General features: G+C 38.0%; 1 protein-coding gene across 1 annotated transcript in view; it reads right to left on the reverse strand.

Annotated features, from left to right (window-relative positions):
- Nucleotides 1–1,676: 1,676 nt before the first annotated feature.
- Nucleotides 1,677–18,580, reverse strand: part of lpar1 (lysophosphatidic acid receptor 1) — a 37,075-nt gene continuing 20,171 nt past the window's right edge. The window contains exon 3 of the mRNA XM_028025741.1: nucleotides 1,677–6,337. Within this exon, the coding sequence (XP_027881542.1) occupies nucleotides 6,021–6,337 (317 nt within the window). The 3' untranslated portion in view covers nucleotides 1,677–6,020. The remainder of the gene's footprint in view (nucleotides 6,338–18,580) is intronic.

Raw genomic sequence — 18,580 nt, forward strand, 5'->3', positions numbered from 1 at the left:
AAGAATCCCTTCCTGTTTTGCCGTGATAATATTCTCCTTTGGGCGAGTGAATCTTTGAAGTTTAGTTGTTATAAACTCGCTCACTGTCTGAGTGGCGCAGGTTGCAAGAAAATATGAAATTCTGTCCTTTCAACTTGTGAATTTTTGAGCACGGGGAGCAATTTTGCTTTTCAACAAACCATAATAAGAATCATGGAAAGTGTCCATGTTGACCTGACAGTGATGTGCCATCCCCTTCAGTCAGCGACCGGCGGTATTTCCTGCTTGGCCATGTTGGCTTTCATTGGTCCATTCAGGAGCAACAGGAAGTAAGGAGGCATATATCAGTCAGCTGGAGGCAAACACTCCAAAACTGTGGAACAATAAACAGTAGATAGCGGACACCCACGCAAAAACATGTTACTCTTTCCAAAAAAAAAAAAAAAATTACCCACTGCTGTAAGGTCTCCGATGTATTTCATATTGTGCCACTGGACACAGAACTGTCGTTGACCATTTCTATCTAAACATTGGAGTTAATCACTCAAGCAGTCTAGTCCTTGTCAGTACCATGCAGATTTGGTTTCAAATCTCAAATTGGCCATAAATAAACATTTATTCATCTCAAGTTACACCTAGAATAATGAGTAAGAACCAGGTCTCTCTTCTCCCTTCATGAGACACTGGAGACAGTCGTGCTAAACAATCAACATGATTTTGCTTGTTGTAGGCAACAAAACTTTGACTGATCGTTGCCTTTAAAAAAAAAAAAAGGATATTTTTCACTACTACTGCAGGTGGATCCCATTTTTTTTTATCTAGCACCGACTTTGAGGATGAAGCTCGTCCTCGGAGATGCAGATTCCATTGTTCCAAGTTTCCGCATTACAGAGCTCCCCTCTCCTGCGACTCTCCCACTCAGCTCCTATAGACTAGCCACCAGTAATTAGCAAACACTTGATGGAATGGCAAATTTGCTGATCTCAATATGCAAGCTACTTCTGAGTGAAACACTGGCGAATAAAATGTTGTTAAATGGTTAATAGAGGAGTAGTGGTGTGATGACTTCCTGAAGGAACATCAGAAAAAGCAAGCGTTTCTTAGAGACAGAGACCCAATTTAAGGCATTAATTTACAATCAAGTGTCTTTTGTTTTATTATTTATATATATGTATAATTTTTATAACAACTGAAGTTAATAGTTAATTGACTGTGCAGTAAAATGGCACTATGTTGCTGAAAAACACAATACTGCCCCTTTAACATACAGTATATGCATTCGAGTCAGAATGTTATGCTGTCACTTTGATAGCCACATTCTGTTTGCACAAGAGTAGCATATTATATTATTTACTTCCTAGCTACAATCAAGTCTAAAATGCCAGCCAATAGTTGTTTCAGAAGCTTTATTTTCAGCATATCCTTCCTGAAGCTGCAAGGTGTTAAAATGCAAAGCAGACTGGTGCCGAGACACCTAGTGAAGACCAAGGCTGTCGAAAATGTGTGAAGTTGCTCAAGGTTCATGCATTATTGCGTCTGTGTATCAAGAACCCTCAGTGTTCCCTGTCCGAGCTTCCTAGGTGCCATGGAAACAGAAACAGAAGCAGATAACAGAGGAACAGCCCTGGCAAGACCAAACTATGTTTTTTTCATTTCCTGTTCAACACATAAATCAAACCACAAACCCCACACACGAGTTAGAATGTTTCTAATGTTTTGTTTTATTGTTTTTGAAATATCAACACGATTGCTTTGGTGTATATTCATTGGCATTGACGTTTGATGTATTAATTTTATTGAAAATCCATTTCAATAATATCAATAATAATAAGAAGAAACGTGTCACATTTACACACTAACACTACTGGTACAGAAAGGTTTGGCATTTTTAAGGTTTTGAGAATGAGAATTGCGCTTGATAAAACTTGCTATGCAAGCTAGCTGTGCCAAACAACAGCAGTAAAAGGCCACAATAAACACCGATTCACCACAAAACTACAAATGAGGCACATCATGCTAATCTGAACAGAAATGGACAGGTCATAAAAAAAAAAAAAGATTTACGGTAGAAAATAAGTGTTGAGACATGTACATTGCCCTTAAGAATAACATTCCTTGCTCCAGTAAAACGCCGGAGTACTAGCAGACTGTAAAGATAACTTAACACCACCTGCCGTTCTTGTTCAACTCCAGGGGTTTCACTTCTCACTCTGCTCTGTGAAACCACTGTTGGATGTAGTTACATGGAAACTCTTCTGGACTTGTGTGAAGGTGAGACAAGCTTGAGACTTCCAACCAACTAAGTCTAGTGTTAGGTTACTTTTCTAAACAAACTGGAATGCACTGCACTCACAAAGCTAGCTTTAAGCAAGTGAAAAAAGTTACGAATTTTTATAGGGCCATCAGAAAATTCACTTCATTCACAGCAGAAAATAGATGACATCAAACCACAAATACATTCCTACAGTACATTTGGGCAAAATATGACAATGAAATCCAACAAAAATGTTTCACTTTTTCGCGATTAACTTTGGAATAGCATATTTTAGACATATTTAAGAAAACTGTACAATTATACTTACAAGGGCATGCAGAGTGACACAATAGTAAACAGACAAGCAATGACAGTTTATTTAGTTTGCTATAATAAGCTGAATAATTCATTAGTCAGAAAAAATGTGAATGTGAAGGATGACAGCACAGAAAAGGTCTTTAGGTATGCAGTTACCGAAGAGAAGAGCGCAAACCAGTGTCCAGATGAACAGGTAGGGGCAAATTTGATATTTCATTTTTATTTAAAAAGACAAGGTATTTTTTAAATCTCCCTTTTAAATGTGTAAAAAACAATCAGACAAAATAAAGCACCAATCATCTTGACATGACAGAAAGAGAAAAAACCCCAACTTGACAGCTTTGAGTAAGGTGCAATTCACAACAGTGCTTCATCTTTAATTTACCTGAAAGAAAAGAATCTAAGTTGAAATAAATTGGAAACATGTTGGTTGAAAAATGACATGTTTAACAGAAATTTAAGCATGTCCATGAATCCAAATTTACGCATTAGTATTAGCTGTATAATACTTTGTGTTGGTACTTTTCTTGCTGCTATTGATTTAATTTATATTTTAGAAGTTTAGATTACAGTTAAAACCACCAAATCGATCATTTAGTTAGACTAGCTATGTTAAATTTTCATGTACATAATCTTTTAGCATTACCTAAAATGTTTATGCTCTAAAATGCTTTTTTCAGTCTCCAGTGAGATGAAAAACAAACAAAAAAAAAAACAATCCAGTAGAGAAGAGAGGGTCAAAATTCATCCATAGTGTCGGTAATTACATTTAGGGTCAGATTGGCTTAGATGCAATTAACAATACATGAAATTATTACATGAAGATATTTTTGTATTCACTCGTGTTATCTTTGTTTAAAATTAATGATCTGAATCACTTAAGCTTGAGAAATGGCAAAAGCAAAAGCAGTCTTGAAAGTACCAAAAACATTTTGGCCTCCTGTTATCTGTGGTAACAGATTGGTGAAGGGGCAAATAACCCCATTCTTTTTGAAACAGACGTACATTATTCATACATGAGTTTTTGCTACACAAAGTGTGGCATAGTTGACTCTATTTAGGAATCATTTAAATGCTTCAGAATGTACCTGATGCAGAACAGTTGCAAAAAAAATGAAGAAAAAAAAACCTCTCCTATTCACCAATTTATTTTGGACCCTCTTTTGATTCAGTCTACGTGTCTTTCAAAAACAAATGTTCTCATGGTCTATTTTCAGTAATGCTAAAAGACTACCAAATAACTATTTTATTCTTTCAATCCAAGAGAGTCTAGCACAAGACACCAAGGTAAAGTCAGAACTTTGACAATAATACGTGTATTTCACAAATTTAACAAATTAGTTTGACGAATACTGTAAGAGTTTGTCATCTCATCTGCTGCTACTTAATCAAACTACATACTTTTATATACATGTGACCTTGCTTATGTGATTAGTAACAACGTTACAGCAAACGTTTAGGGAATTCCCTTTCTTGTAACCTAACAACATTCAACAGAGTGTATTTAACACAAGCTTGTGGTCCCCCTGGAGGAACAGTTGCTGATACCATAATTAGAACATACATTTCCATAGAAAGGTGAAATGGTTTTTGTTTAAGCCTGGCATAATGCTTGCGACACTAACTGACTGCGAATCATCTTGAAACAGCAGACCTTTGAGGAAATTGCTCATCAGAACTATGTGTGACTGGAGTTTTATTGGCTCTGCTAGTGGCACAGTCACAGCACCACTCTGTCTGAAGTAAGTGTGACACAGCCCCAAGCATGACTGCAGAGTCTTAGTCAGGCTTCTACTCTGCCAGTAGGTGACTTTATAAGCCTTCCATTTTCTGAGAATTTTGTCATTATTTTGTCTGAGTGCAAATTTGTTTATGTTTATTTATTTCACTCGACCTGATGTCATGTTGAGACAAACGTTTAAGCAGAGCGTCATCTCAGCATCATCTTCAGTTTGTTTCTAAACAGATGATAGAAAATGTAACGTAAATGCTTTGGTAAAGTATAACCCTACCTATAAGTTGGAATAACCAAGTTATAGGTATTGGAGAAACCAATATTTCTTTAAAATATACAGCCCAGTAGGTTAAATCAGATTAAAAACACTAGGAACATAGCCATGTTTATCTCTAGAGGTAAAAAACACATCAGAACAGGTCTAATGATGTAGCCAACTGAGCACATTTACCGGTTTGTTGCCATCTACGATATTAACTTGTCACTGCATTTTACTGCAATGCAGTGGAATCCCTTAAACAATCCCTTAATGTCTTCATAGCTAGCATAAAGAAACACACACAACTGAATCTTTATACACTGTGGTTGTAAGGCCAGCATAGTAAAAAGAAAAAATATATAGTTTGACACTGTCTGAACAAGAACTGTGATAAATCTGAAATAATCATACAATTTTTACCATTTGCCAAATGCTGAAATAAGAAATTATTTTGGTAATTCTAACTGATATAGGTAGGGAGAATTAAAGTCTGGTTTATTGTCAGATAGTGGGGAAAAATATGCTAGTATTTATACTCTGTATAAAAATATGTGGTCTTTACTTACTTGCAAAGAAATAAGATTTTATGCAACGGCTTATGAACATAGAAATGAAATAGGTTAAGTAAAGAGCAAAATGGCACAAATGTCTCCAAATTCACTGCTGGTTCTGCAAATGAAAAGACTATTTTTCTCTGGAGTCTTGAGCTAATCAATGCAACAAATATATCGGACAAATCAAAACTGTGTAACAGAACTAAAGAAAAAAATCTAGGTTTCTTTTGGTATTTGGAATTTTAATCTAATCTCACAGATGCTAGACTTTTTCAAGACTGTCTGAAAATGATCAAAGATTGAAACTGATGATGTGTGAAGTTGATACTGTTTTTATTATTAACCGTACAGTCCATCTGCTCCATCACATGACATAATCATGAAGCAGCTTCTGTTCAGATACTAGAATGACGGTGAATCTATGAGGAGTCTATTTATGCCTCTGTTATGGGAAAAGGTAACACGGAAATGGGTCTCAACAGTTTTGTCTTGGTGTGTCTAGAAGTGTAGTAGTTCCATAGTTAAACAGACTGAATGGAGAAATAGAATGGTTACACTGGCATTACCATTTCACAGATTACTTAAATAATTCAAATCATCTTTGCTTGTAAAACAAAACACTTAACACAAAAAAAACAACATACAGCTAAACAAAAATACGAACACCCTGTCAGAGTCCCCGAACATTAGACTTCCCCTCTTCCTTCATATGGTCTTTCCATCATTCTTTTTACTTCCATTCTTCTTCTTTTCCTGCTGTTTCTTCATTGATCTCGCCATCATGCTGATCATCAGTTTGTGCCATCTGTTCGTAAATTCAAACAGCAGTCTATGATCTGTCACATTCACATCCCTCGTTTAGTATTTACCTAGTCTCAGGCAGAACAGCTGCAACTTTCAGACTTCCTTTTTGCAATCATTTCAAACCACCGAGTGCTCATTGTGATGGTGATGGACGCTGCCAGCGCCCAGCACCGTATGGTTGACCGAAGACGCCGAGCGGTCGGATCCGTCCACCACCGTCCCATTGACGTTCTCCTGCCGCTGGCAGCACAAGATTTGCTTGAAGGTGGCGCTCATCTCCTTGTCCCGGTATGAGTAGATGATAGGATTCATAGCTGAGTTGAACTCGGCAAGGAGCAGGAAGAACTTCTCATAGTTGAGGACAGTGCAGCTGGAGCAGAAGACATCGAGAAGTATGAGGACCAAGCCTGGGGTCCAACAGATGATAAAGGCACCTAAAGACACAAAACATGTATTAGATGTGTGTGCAAATATCAAAGCTGTCATTAGGAGTGTGCTAAAAAATAACAGAATAGATTCATTTGTAATAATTGAAAACATGGCATCGGGGGCAGTTCCCCTGGACTGGCAGACCGGGGTGGTGATCCCCCTGTTCAAAAAGGGGGACCGGAGGGTGTGCTCCAATTATAGAGGGGTCACACTCTTAAGCCTCCCTGGCAAGGTCTATTCAGGGGTCCTGGAGAGGAGGGTCTGTCGGATAGTCGAACCTCGGATCCAGGAAGAGCAGTGTGGTTTTCGTCCTGGTCGTGGAACACTGGACCAGCTCTACACCCTCGGCAGGGTCCTGGAGGGTGCATGGGAGTTCGCCCAACCAGTCTACATGTGTTTTGTGGACTTGGAGAAGGCGTTCGACCGTGTCCCTCGGGGAGCCCTGTGGGGGGTTCTCCGGGAGTATGGGGTACCGGGCCCTTTGATACGGGCTGTCAGGTCCCTGTATGACCGGTGTCAGAGTCTGGTCCACATTGCCGGCAGTAAGTCGGGCTCGTTTCCGGTGAGAGTTGGACTCCGCCAGGGCTGCCCTTTGTCACCGATTCTGTTCATTACTTTCATGGACAGAATTTCTAGGCGCAGCCAAGGTGTTGAGGGGATCCGATTTGGTGGCCTTAGGATCTCATCTCTGCTTTTTGCAGATGATGTGTTCCTACTGGCCTCATCAGGTCATGATCTGCAGCTCTCGCTGGAGCGGTTCGCAGCCGAGTGTGAAGCGGCCGGGATGGGGATGAGTGCCTCCAAATCCGAGGCCATGGTCTTGAGCCGGAAAAGGGTAGAGTGCCTTCTCCGGGTCAAGGGGGGTGTCCTGCCCCAGGTGGAGGAGTTCAAGTATCTCGGGATCTTGTTCACGAATGAGGGAAGAAGGGAGCGGGAGATCGACAGGCGGATTGGCACAGCGTCTGCTGTCAAGCGGGCGCTGTACCGGTCCGTCGTGGTGAAGAGAGAGCTGAGCCAAAAAGCGAAGCTCTCGATTTACCGGTCGATCTACGTTCCCACCCTCATCTATGGTCATGAGCTTTGGGTCATGACCGAAAGAACGAGATCGCGGATACAAGCGGCCGAAATGGGTTTTCTCCGTAGGGTGGCTGGGCTCTCCCTTAGAGATAGGGTGAGAAGCTCAGTCATCCGGGAGGGACTCAGAGTAGAGCCGCTGCTCCTTCACATCGAGAGGAGCCAGTTGAGATGGCTCGGGCATCTGGTCAGGATGCCTCCTGGACGCCTCCCTGGTGAGGTGTTCCGGGCACGTCCCACCGGGAGGAGGCCCCGGGGAAGACCCAGGACACGCTGGAGGGACTATGTCTCTCGGCTGGCCTGGGAACGCCTCGGGATTCCTCCGGAAGAGCTAGAAGGAGTGGCTGGGGAGAGGGAAGTCTGGGCCTCCCTTCTGAAGCTGCTACCCCCGCGACCCGACCTCGGATAAGCGGAAGAAGATGGATGGATGGATGGATGAGAACATGGTTCCAAACAACGATTTAGGTGTCAGTCAACAGGAAGCCACAGTATCAACTAAGGAAATTCTTTTTTTGTCTGTTGCTAGCAAACAAGATTATTGTCAACAGATCTCCACCACTTAATAACCACATTGTTATTGACAATACAAGGAACCTGCAACACTCTCTGACCTCATCTGAGTCACTTCTAATAATGTAGAATGAAAGGAAAGTGATTTTGTTTCAAAGTGCCTTTGAAATGTTTTGAATTATGGCTGCAATACATTAGTGGGTATTTATAATGCTCCATAAGTGCAAAACAGCACTGAAAGCTTTTCTTGTAACTAGTAAAATATGGACACAGCCCATGTGTTACACTTTTTTTTTGAGACGGCCCAGTAGTTTTCTTTTGGGATAATTCTGTGAAATTGTTTACATATGTGCAACCTGTGTACACTGAAGCTGATTGAGGATAGTATAATACAGAAAGTGTCATTTTATTGTCTTGATTACTTTTTTCCACAAACTGCTTGAATGTTACCAGCCTTTTAAACTTTTGAGTCCTCATAACCCCCTGAGATAAAACATTTTGAATAATAGACACTTCTAGCACTTTAAGGCATAATGAATCTGGACTTCTACCTTGTTCTACTAATATTCAAATGTATGTTGTTTCCAAACAATTTTCAAACATTCTTTTACTGTTGCATCTTTTTTTTTCCCAATTCCATTTTTTTTTTTTAGATCTGTCATTTCTGTCATGTCTTTGTCATTTCTGCAAGACACCTGCAGGACATTAGTCTCTTGAGACTATAAAAGAAAAACTCAATTAGGAATTGTGCAAGTGGAGAAAGAGTTGGGAAAGAGAGAGCCGACGGTCCAGCCTGTTATCCGTTTGTGCTGTTCAGGCAGCAGCTGCAGTAAAAAGGCTTGATCTCACTTCCCAGCTATGCAAGCAGACTCTCCAGATTCTGCAGAACTAGTTGCATTTCCTGAATGCTTCACAACCCAGTATACAAAATATCTCAAGTACTATTTGAATCACCAAGGAAACGGCTTACATTTGAACACAACATGGTCAAAAATAAAGAAATGAATAAGGAAAAGAGAAGAAACCTAATAATGTACTCTTGCACTGTGAAAGAATGAAACATGTTTATCTTTTGGAATAAAATAAAAGACAACTTTTAAACAAATATTTACAATGAGTTTGTTTACCTTGTAATATATAATAAAAAAGGTACCTTTCCTCACAAAGTGTAAAGAAAAAAAACCCAACTTTTTTTCTCCTTTTCCCTCGTTACCTCTTGAAAAGGAGGGAAAAGGGGCAGGCTAAGTGGAAAGTCACTGGAGAAAAGTAAATAAACATACTGAAGCTGGCGTGGAAAAGGTTGAAATGTATGGTAATCTACTTTGCATGCTGTTAGTGTCTGGAAAGAACCTTTAGAGCTTCTTAGAAAGACCTGAACTACTTTGAAAGCAACATTGACAGAAGAAAACTCAAAATGAATAAATATTAAACGGAAGTGGGCATGATGTCACAGAAATAATAGAGACCAATGTGATATAACACCATGCAGTCACAACCTATTGAAATACAGCAGCACTTTTTGAACGGAGAGAAGTGTAGTGATGCAAAAACATGGCGCATACAGAGAAGGAAGAACATCTGCAAGTTGTACAGATATCAGATAAATCTTTGTTTCATTAGAAAATTAATCACTAAGTAGTTATTGCTGCTGTTGTTAAAAGGAGATCTGGTTTGGCACTGATCGCAACAGCTTTTCTCCAATAGCTGAATCATTGTGTTCCTTCTGCTTTTCATCGTTTTGATGTCTTATCTGTTACTGAAATGTGGTTCAGTTCAGTCACAGTGACCGCTCATATTTCAGGAATGCATTTATTTCTCCTTTTACGAGACATCAGCCTTTTGTTTCCTGAAATACCCTAAGAATATGGAATAAATCTGTTTGGCAAAGCTTCAAGAATGTTTGAGTGCAAAGCTGTCTATTCACCTTCAACCTTTACATGTTATGCCACATGACTACATGTGGTTTCAAAGTGTTTTATTAGGATTTTAAGAAACAGTCAAGAGAGAACAGACAACTCCAAGGGTGGCTTAAAATCCAATAGACAATCTGTTGTTAGGCCTAATAAGTGTTGCTACCAGACACTGTAGCTATTGTTCATCTCTTGATTTACAGTCACATACTCTTTGCTATGACTGTAGGTACTTTTTTTTTCTATCTTGTTAGCCTTTAAAACAGATTAAAGATAAAATAACCCATTGCTTAGTACTGCTACTTACTGTCTTGGTCTGTAATACAGTGTAAAATCACAATAAAATACATAGAAGTTTATAAGAGAAGTTTAAAATGATTATTCTTTGATGTAGATCAGTACCAGAGAGAAAAGGATGACGTTCAAGCTATCAGCATATCCCCGACTACAGCATCTTTCTGCCTGGCCTTATAGCCACATGACCAGAGAGAGATGTACAGAAACAGAGAGGAGCTGCAAAAGCAAATGAGGTGGATTAGCAGTGTTTGCCAACAGCAGCGCAAGACTGACTGTACTGGAAAATCTTTCTGCCCACAAAATCACCATCCATAACAATCATTTTCTAGCTACTTGGATGATGTGAGCTACGACAATATTTAACTTCATGTTGGGATAAACATAGTAGATTTTAGATTCCTTAATACAAAGAGGCTTTAAAAATGACTAAGCATTAAGTATTGAACACAGATTAAACACTGATGCCAACAGTTGCAGAAATTCACTTACAAGTTACTTATGCTGTGGGCTGTGGTTGTGATAAAAGAAAATACAACAGAATTTGTCAAGTAACGCAGTACTGCATTTGACATTACGGGGAATTATTTGACAGTTTATGTCTGAAGCAAAATCCATGATAATCACTATAAGGCAATGTGGATGTTGCATCCATTGTGTGACAAACATCCATCCCCACTCCCATTGTCAGTGCCCTGCAGCTAACAGTCTGAACCAGGCACATATTACCCTGCAAATAACAGGAAAACATCGTGGTCATGGCAAACGACATTAATGTTGACAGTTAATCGGATCTGTCCGTGTTCTGGTAGGTCCAGTGAGCTAAACTCACTTTGCTCCTGTTGTGTTATATACAAGGATATGTGCTGATAAAAGTTTTTATAAAATTACAAAAAGATGTGCTTGGGATCTGCGTAACTTGGCAGAATTTAATCCTCCAGGTTTTCCAAAGCTAATCCATATTGTCAATATACAAATAATAAATTTTTATTTCTAACTCAAAAATCAAATAAGTTAATGTGAAACATAAAACACAAGTTTGAGTCAGTGAAGAGCTTTTGACTCAAACTGCTATCTTGGCAATATTTTCCCTTAATGAAGCTTTCCAATTATTTCTCATGTGTCATGTTAGCTAAGGTTTCAGCTAAAGTGATTACTCCCTCATGCTTAAATCCATAAGAACTCATTATTGCATTACTGCTCTCTTGTTCTCCTTCCACTTATATTTTTGTTTGCCATTTTCTGCCTCTTTTCCGCAGCTGCTTTGGTTTCCTGTCTTATCTACTGCTTGCTTTTTTATTTTCAGTTTTTCATGTCATCCCCTGCCTACTCAAGTTACTTCTCTGTCCATAATCTTTTGCCTCATTCTGTCATTTTTTTGTCTATCTCACTCTCAATTTAGCTCATTTTTTAAACCAAGCTATTCTCTGTGGTTGTGACCATCATCTCTATATAGCTCAGTGGCTTCTCTGCAGAAGTGTTTTTTTCTCTTTCCTACTCTTTTCTGTATCAGGGTTTCCAAACAAAATGAAGCTTAAATAAAAGTTCATGTTTAGTCACTGGGTGTTTAGTTAATGATAAAGGGGATTATGGTGTGCTGTGAGAGGGGGTTCTTGTAATGGTTTCACCAATGAACAAAGTGTCAAACTCAGAATCATGTTTTTGGCTCCAAGTACACCGACTTCCTTTACGGTAATATTTTGTTCTTCCCCTCAGTGCATAATTTATCTGCAGAGTTGTTGCTCAGCAGTGACTCATTTGCAAGTGAAACTTCTGGTTTTTGAACCTGACTTTTGAATTTTTGTTCAAAGCAAGCAAACAAAAACAAATTCAGAGTAATGGTATCTTTTGAGTTCGACAAATATAGCTTGCAAATTGTGCCTGTTTTCCAAAGGTGATTTGAAGCATTACTTAAATTTTTGCCTACATATCAAACACTTTGCTGCAACTTCTTGATTCTGTGTGTGGTTTTATGTATGTGCTTGTGGTTTCTACTCTGAGTCTATGCAGTGCAACCATAAGTGCCTTACTACGAACTCACTTGGCTTTTGTATTCAGACAGCAAAGAAGCCCAGTTTCAAACATTGGTGTCACAATTTGACGTTGTGGAGAACCCCGAAAGACCCAGGGGGTGATGGTATAGATGGTAAAGAATATTTTAATATTTTAATAACAGATCATGTAGGACGGAATGAGGAAAACAGGAGGATCAGACATCGAGTAAACAAACTGTAGAGTGGTTATATACTAAGGACTTGATTACTGGATGCAACACAGGTGAGGTAAAGGTTTGATTATTAATCAGGAACAGAAATAAAAAGCAACATAAGATGGAACAACATAATGTAAATAACCCAACAAAGTTCAGAAGATCATGCCGTTTGCCTTTAAAACCTAATCAATTCAGGATGTTCAGAGCTTATACCAATCAGAAATTATCCATCTCTTTAACTTGATTAACTTAACCAATGCCATCAGTTATCAAAGTTAAAATAGATCTCATAACATATTAATTATTTACTGAGTTAAACATCTTATTCTTAAAGTAAGTGGCCAGCTGTTTATTTCCATTTCAACAACTGTATCAAACAGAATACATTTCACCAGAGTATCTGTAAAATAGGCTGTCAAAATGAATGCAAGAAAAAAAACCAACTGATATTAAAAGAGGTCAACAGTAAAAACAGCAAATTGGGGAGATTAATTGTAAACCAAATATGTATTCCTGAATTATTAAGACACCTCACAGTGGTTCAAGGTTTGACCCAAAACACACAGAATTTTCCATGAAAACTTTAAGAACCACATCAATGTTCAGGCAGCACTTGGAGTTTGGCTAAATGAGCGACTGATGCTGCTGAAACGGGACTCTAACAGACAGATGCAGCCATTGTTAGAGATTAGAAAAGCCTCACTGTGCAAAAAAAGACTTCTTGGCAACACCCAAACATTCACAGAAGCACACGGAAAACAGGTGACATTATGATCAACATACCAGGCGCGTTTGAACGCTTATGCTGGATTGTAGAGTTTGACTCACAAGCAGCCCTGATTGGTTCAGGTCTCAGTTTGCCAGAAACCACATATGCAACTGCAGAAAAGAAATCACATAATTGCCTGGGTCTGGAAGACACATTTGGGACCATCTAACAATTTCTTTCAGTCCTCCCTTTGAAATCCAGACATAAAAGAGTTCTTGGTTTGTTTCTGTTCACTCGAACTGAGAGATTTTGAAACAAATGTAAGTTAGTGATATGCCATCTGGCTGCATGTGTTTGGGGATGGTATGACTTGGCATGCCACATTGGCTGATACTGTGACTTTATACTGCACCACAAGCTTTAAGATAATCAAATCATTCACAAAAAAGACCCTTGCAACGACCAACAACTGACACACAGACGCCCACACATTCAGGAATTGCCATGGTTAATTAGAAAGGGCTGTTGGGTTAGCGGAGATGAATGTAAAGGGTATCTGTTCAGGTCATTCAAACAGAATGTTCTCCTGATGGATTGCCAAATTGTAGCAGTGGGACGTGTAACTGTTCTATTGTAAATGGGTGGCCCCATTGGATGACCAACAAAAGTTTGCTACTGTAACAATATCGCTGTCAACTAATCCACTTCAACTGTAGTCAGATTTACCAAGTGTTTTGCATTTCAGAACTTTGGTTTTCTTGTGATACAGATTTGTCGTATTGGACTGTTTTGCGTTTTCACGCAAAGCAAGATTCTCAGTCAAACCTGAAGCTGCAAGCAGAGACTTGGATTTAAAGAAACAGACACTAAATTGTAAAAGTCAACTAAAGTATCATTGTTTGTTCATTGTACATATAAAAGCACTATATATGGTTATATCTGCAATTTTAGCAATAATATAACTTACTTGCTGTTTATTGATTACTGCATAAAAACATCTTCATGTCCACCTAAAACATTTCCTACATTAAACAAAAAAAAGTACAAAATATGTCACTAACATAGTTAGTGACATATTAATGTCACTAACTTAATGTAACTAACTTAGTGTGCAATGCCTTTAAATTAGCCAACTGTAGTCCAAATGTTATTTTGCATGCAGTGATCCTGTGAAGAAATAAAGTTGAAAAAAAAATATACTCTGCTTAGACATTAATAGGAAGTACAGCTGGATTATGTTTAGCATAGATTTTGTGATAGCTAAGAAAAAAGAGAGAAGGAAAGCTGAATATTACCTGTGTGACCGTTTATATTCCATTTGACCCCTTTTCTTTGTACCCATTCTTGTTCTCTCTTTTTAAGACCGCTCTTTTCCACTTCTCCTTTTGTTTTACTCATTCTCATCGTTCCTCTTTACGATCCTTCTTCATCCCACTTTCATCTACCAAATCCTTCTTTACGAACCCTCTTTATTGCAACCATCCTTCTCATCCACCTCTGACCCCTTTTCACTCCACTCAACCTACTAATCCCTCTTTAACACCACTGTTTGCTCCACTATCCTTCTTTATTCTATTTACAAAGCTTTTTTAAACAACTTGAATCATCTTATAAAGACAGAAATAGAGTTTACAGATAAAGCTCAACCCCCTGATCCATTGATGTTCCCTTCTCATCTTTCCTCTTTGATGAAAAACAGTGAATTGTGTTGATGTGTCCTCTCTGCTAGATGAATTACTTGCATCTTAATGAGTCAACATGAGCTGCAATACCTTCCACTACCATGTAATTCTGTTCACAAAGTGATTGTATAATCTTTCTTCAAAAAATACTCAATGACTCAATAATTCGACCATTTAGACCTTTATAAAACAACAAAGTAGTTTCAAAAGTCCAAGATTTTTTTTTTCCATTTTCTTCATGCATTTATTTTGACGTGTGTTTCTGTTTTATTTCCAGATGTGTATTCATCTGTTACGTAAACAACACAGATAAACAACATTGTGGTTCTGTTTTTCTTTTTTTTCATCAGTTTTACGTGAATGAAGCCAATCTGTTGTTGGACTGTTCTCCATTAAGTTCAGAGGTTTATGTGACTGTGGGAGACTTTATTTTTGCATGGTTTTTTCTACCCCTGTTTATGCAGATGTGCGCATTTGTGTAACCAAAATTTTATTTTTCTCCTCAGTTTCCCCAAGGGACAACTGAAGGAAGGACAAAAGTCAGGAGGGCAGCAGTGATTATAGGAGAAGTTACAGCAGTTCTTCTCTGAGAAGCAATTTATCAAAACCAGTAACATAAGGTTGTTACGTCATAGGAGATTTGACATCATGTGATATTTTTTTTGTTTTAATAAATCCTCTAATGCCTGTCAAAGAGTCCAGGAGCAATGTTAATACAGATGTGACTCACTACTCAGTCAAAGTTGGCAGAGGAGAGTGATAGATGGAGCAGGAGACATAATATCCAGCATCCCCTGTGGTATTTCCAAGTGAGCTCACTCAGAACCTGGAGAGGATTCCTGGCTGAATAAAAACAGATCACACCCTCTCGGGGAAGCTTTAATTTGCCAGTAATATTTTACTTCCAGTGACATGAAATAAGTGCAACTCTGTAGAAACTTGCTTTAAATAAAAAAAAATAAAGTAACACTGGTCCGTTCCTTTTGTATGAGCAGTTTTATATATAAAGTCTTGTTACTTGTGATGTTTGATCTTCTCCAAATACAGTAATGTACTACACACTACTATAAAAAAAATGATGCTTTATGGGTTCAATCCCCATACTGGCCAACTGAAACATAAAGGCTTTCAGAAAATCAACACTTCAAAATAGTAGAAGGCTTTAAATTAAACCATTATGCATATTGATTTTGAAAAACATGAGAATATGACCACTTTTGTCAAGATCATGTAAGTTTTTCTTAAAATCGATGAAAACTCATCATTATGTATGGTAGGTTAGCTCAACTCGTCAGAGTGTGGTGCTAATATCGCTGAGGTCATGGGCAGTGATGTCAGTAACATTACTGACGTCGGACCACTTTTCAGTAATGAGTAATCGAACACGTTGCTATTTCAAATCCAGTAGTCAGACTGGAGTTACTCATCGAAATTATTTTGCGCTACTATTTTGTAATTTGTAATCCTATTTATAGTTTTCCAGACAATACTGGAACACACAAAATACTACAGTTTTTTTTGTACTGTTGTAACAACAATCTCCCCTTCAGTTCAACCTTATAAGTAGAGACACATTGTTGATGTTACCATTATAAAATAACTTGCAATTAAGTATTGGCAAAGATCAATGTAATTTTCACAGGCGGCAGGGCGTTGTTGTTAACAGCTGCTGAAAGTAACTAAAAAAAGTTACTTTTAATCTAACTAAGTTACTTTTTCAAGGAGTAATCAGTAATTCGATTAAAATTACTTTTTCAAAGTAACTATGCCATCACTGTTTACAGAGATGCAAAAAGCTACAGAAACATTTTCCGTAAATTGTGTAATCATTTAGATAAAATCTAAAAGTCATAAAATGCAGCAAATTTTCAAATGAGTTTGAGATAGGATACAGTTCAAGTCTTAAGTCAAGCATAAATTATGATTGCCACAAGTTAGCAAAATTAAACAAACTGGTTAAAATCTGATTTGTTTTTTTAGCTACATTTTGTTTTGTTCTTTAATATATGTTCAATCTCAACCCAGGAGGGTTTTTTAATTCATATTACTGTAGAAAATTTGATCAAGTAAAACGCATCCTTTTTGGTACAACAGTTTCAAGTAGCAGTGGGAAATAATTAATCCATGTAAAAAGGAAACAGTCCTTGCCAAAATGTAAAAGTGTAATCAGATTCTACCAAATTATTTCAAATCTGTTTTATGTTATGACTTAGTGTGTCTAATAAGACCAAAAAAAAATGATCTCATGAACCAAAAGTTCTATTCTCAGGAATCAACAGCTGTTGGCTCTGAATCTGAAACATGTGTGCAATAATTTATCAGGGAAGTTTTAGCATTGCTTCAAGGGTAACCGATTCACATAGGCATTTGGGAAGCTGAAGGCAGAAGCAGCTGGAGAGACGCTGGGATGAGTTTAGATTTTCATTTACCCCAATGTGTAAAGTTTCTAGTGAGTTTTTGTAACGTTTCGCTGAAATAATTTCAAAAGAAGATATGACAATAGAGAAAGCGGTAACTCTTAGTGCCTTAACACGGACTATGGTATATTTCCTCTCACCATCCGCTTACATTTTCAAAATGCAGTGCAAAAATAAAGCACTCACATGTTTCATATTTAACATTTTGCCACATCTGGACCCCACAAACATAAAGAGAACACACCATCCGGCAGAAAGCGAAACCCCTTTCCTCTTGGGTTAAACAAGCAAAAATAAAACCAAGCATCTCTCCAGCAGCTGAGAATATATGTTTTCTGCTACTACTGAGAGAACATTCTAGTCTCTACTGTTTTGTATTAAAACTGGCTGCAAAGACAACAAAGACATCAAGATGAGATAACATAGAACACCGGAGACAAATCGTGTGGAATCCTTTGGTATGTTTTGTCTGGGTCCAACATATCCTGTTTTCAGGCTCTCCGAAGCCCTTTTTCCCACAAATCTTGCACTAACTTACTGTGCAGCCACTGAGCTGGTCGACTATGAGGTTTGAGTGAATCTACGCAAAAGATAAATGAATAAAATAAGATGAAAAGCAATCTTATACACTGAAGAGTCCTGGGGCCTTCAAAATGGAAACATTGCTCTGGTAAATGTTCAGACATGAAAATGTCAGACTCTGCTCACTTCTGAACTTAAATTCAAAACAGACCATGTTTATTAGAAATGGATGCCATCTAACCCATGCACTGGTAGGCACAAAATCAACTTAGACACAACAATATTAGGTAAAATGTCCTTCCTAGTAGGACTGTCATTTATCAACCAGAAAAAAATATCTATCGTCAGTTTTACAAAGAAACTGGAATTTATCAGTTTAAACACAAGTATATTGAGCTTTAAGACCATATTCCCATTTCACAAAGCGTGTTTTGTCATGTTTGATTAATGATTTCCATTATTTTTTTCTCCAATTGCAGTAGACCTGAGCTCAAAGAAGAAAAAGAAAATTGTGGATTTCAAAAGGAAATGGGAACAAATAAACAAAAGTAAACTAAACTTACTACAGTTCCTCCTTTCTGAATTATTTTTAGTGACTGAACTCGGGATTCCTGGGAATCACTGTTTACTTCAAACCATGTAATTTATTTGATCTGTGGTGCCACTGAATTAGACTATTTAAACATACTAAGCAACAAGGTCATGACCAGCATGTAAGGCAATTTAACAAGTGCTGGCGATTTCCCGCCACAAAACCTGACGGGATTATCAGTTCTTTAGTCTTTCAAAACATATAATACTAATATACTACAATCTAGAACTACATTTAAAGGAAGGAACTCTGAACTTTCAGCGCTACAGTAGTGCAGAAATTTTCCACACTGAAGTGTGTGTCCTGAGATCTCTCAGTAGGAGATC

Source organism: Xiphophorus couchianus, chromosome 8 (assembly GCF_001444195.1).
Source record: "Xiphophorus couchianus chromosome 8, X_couchianus-1.0, whole genome shotgun sequence".
NCBI lineage: Eukaryota > Metazoa > Chordata > Actinopteri > Cyprinodontiformes > Poeciliidae > Xiphophorus > Xiphophorus couchianus.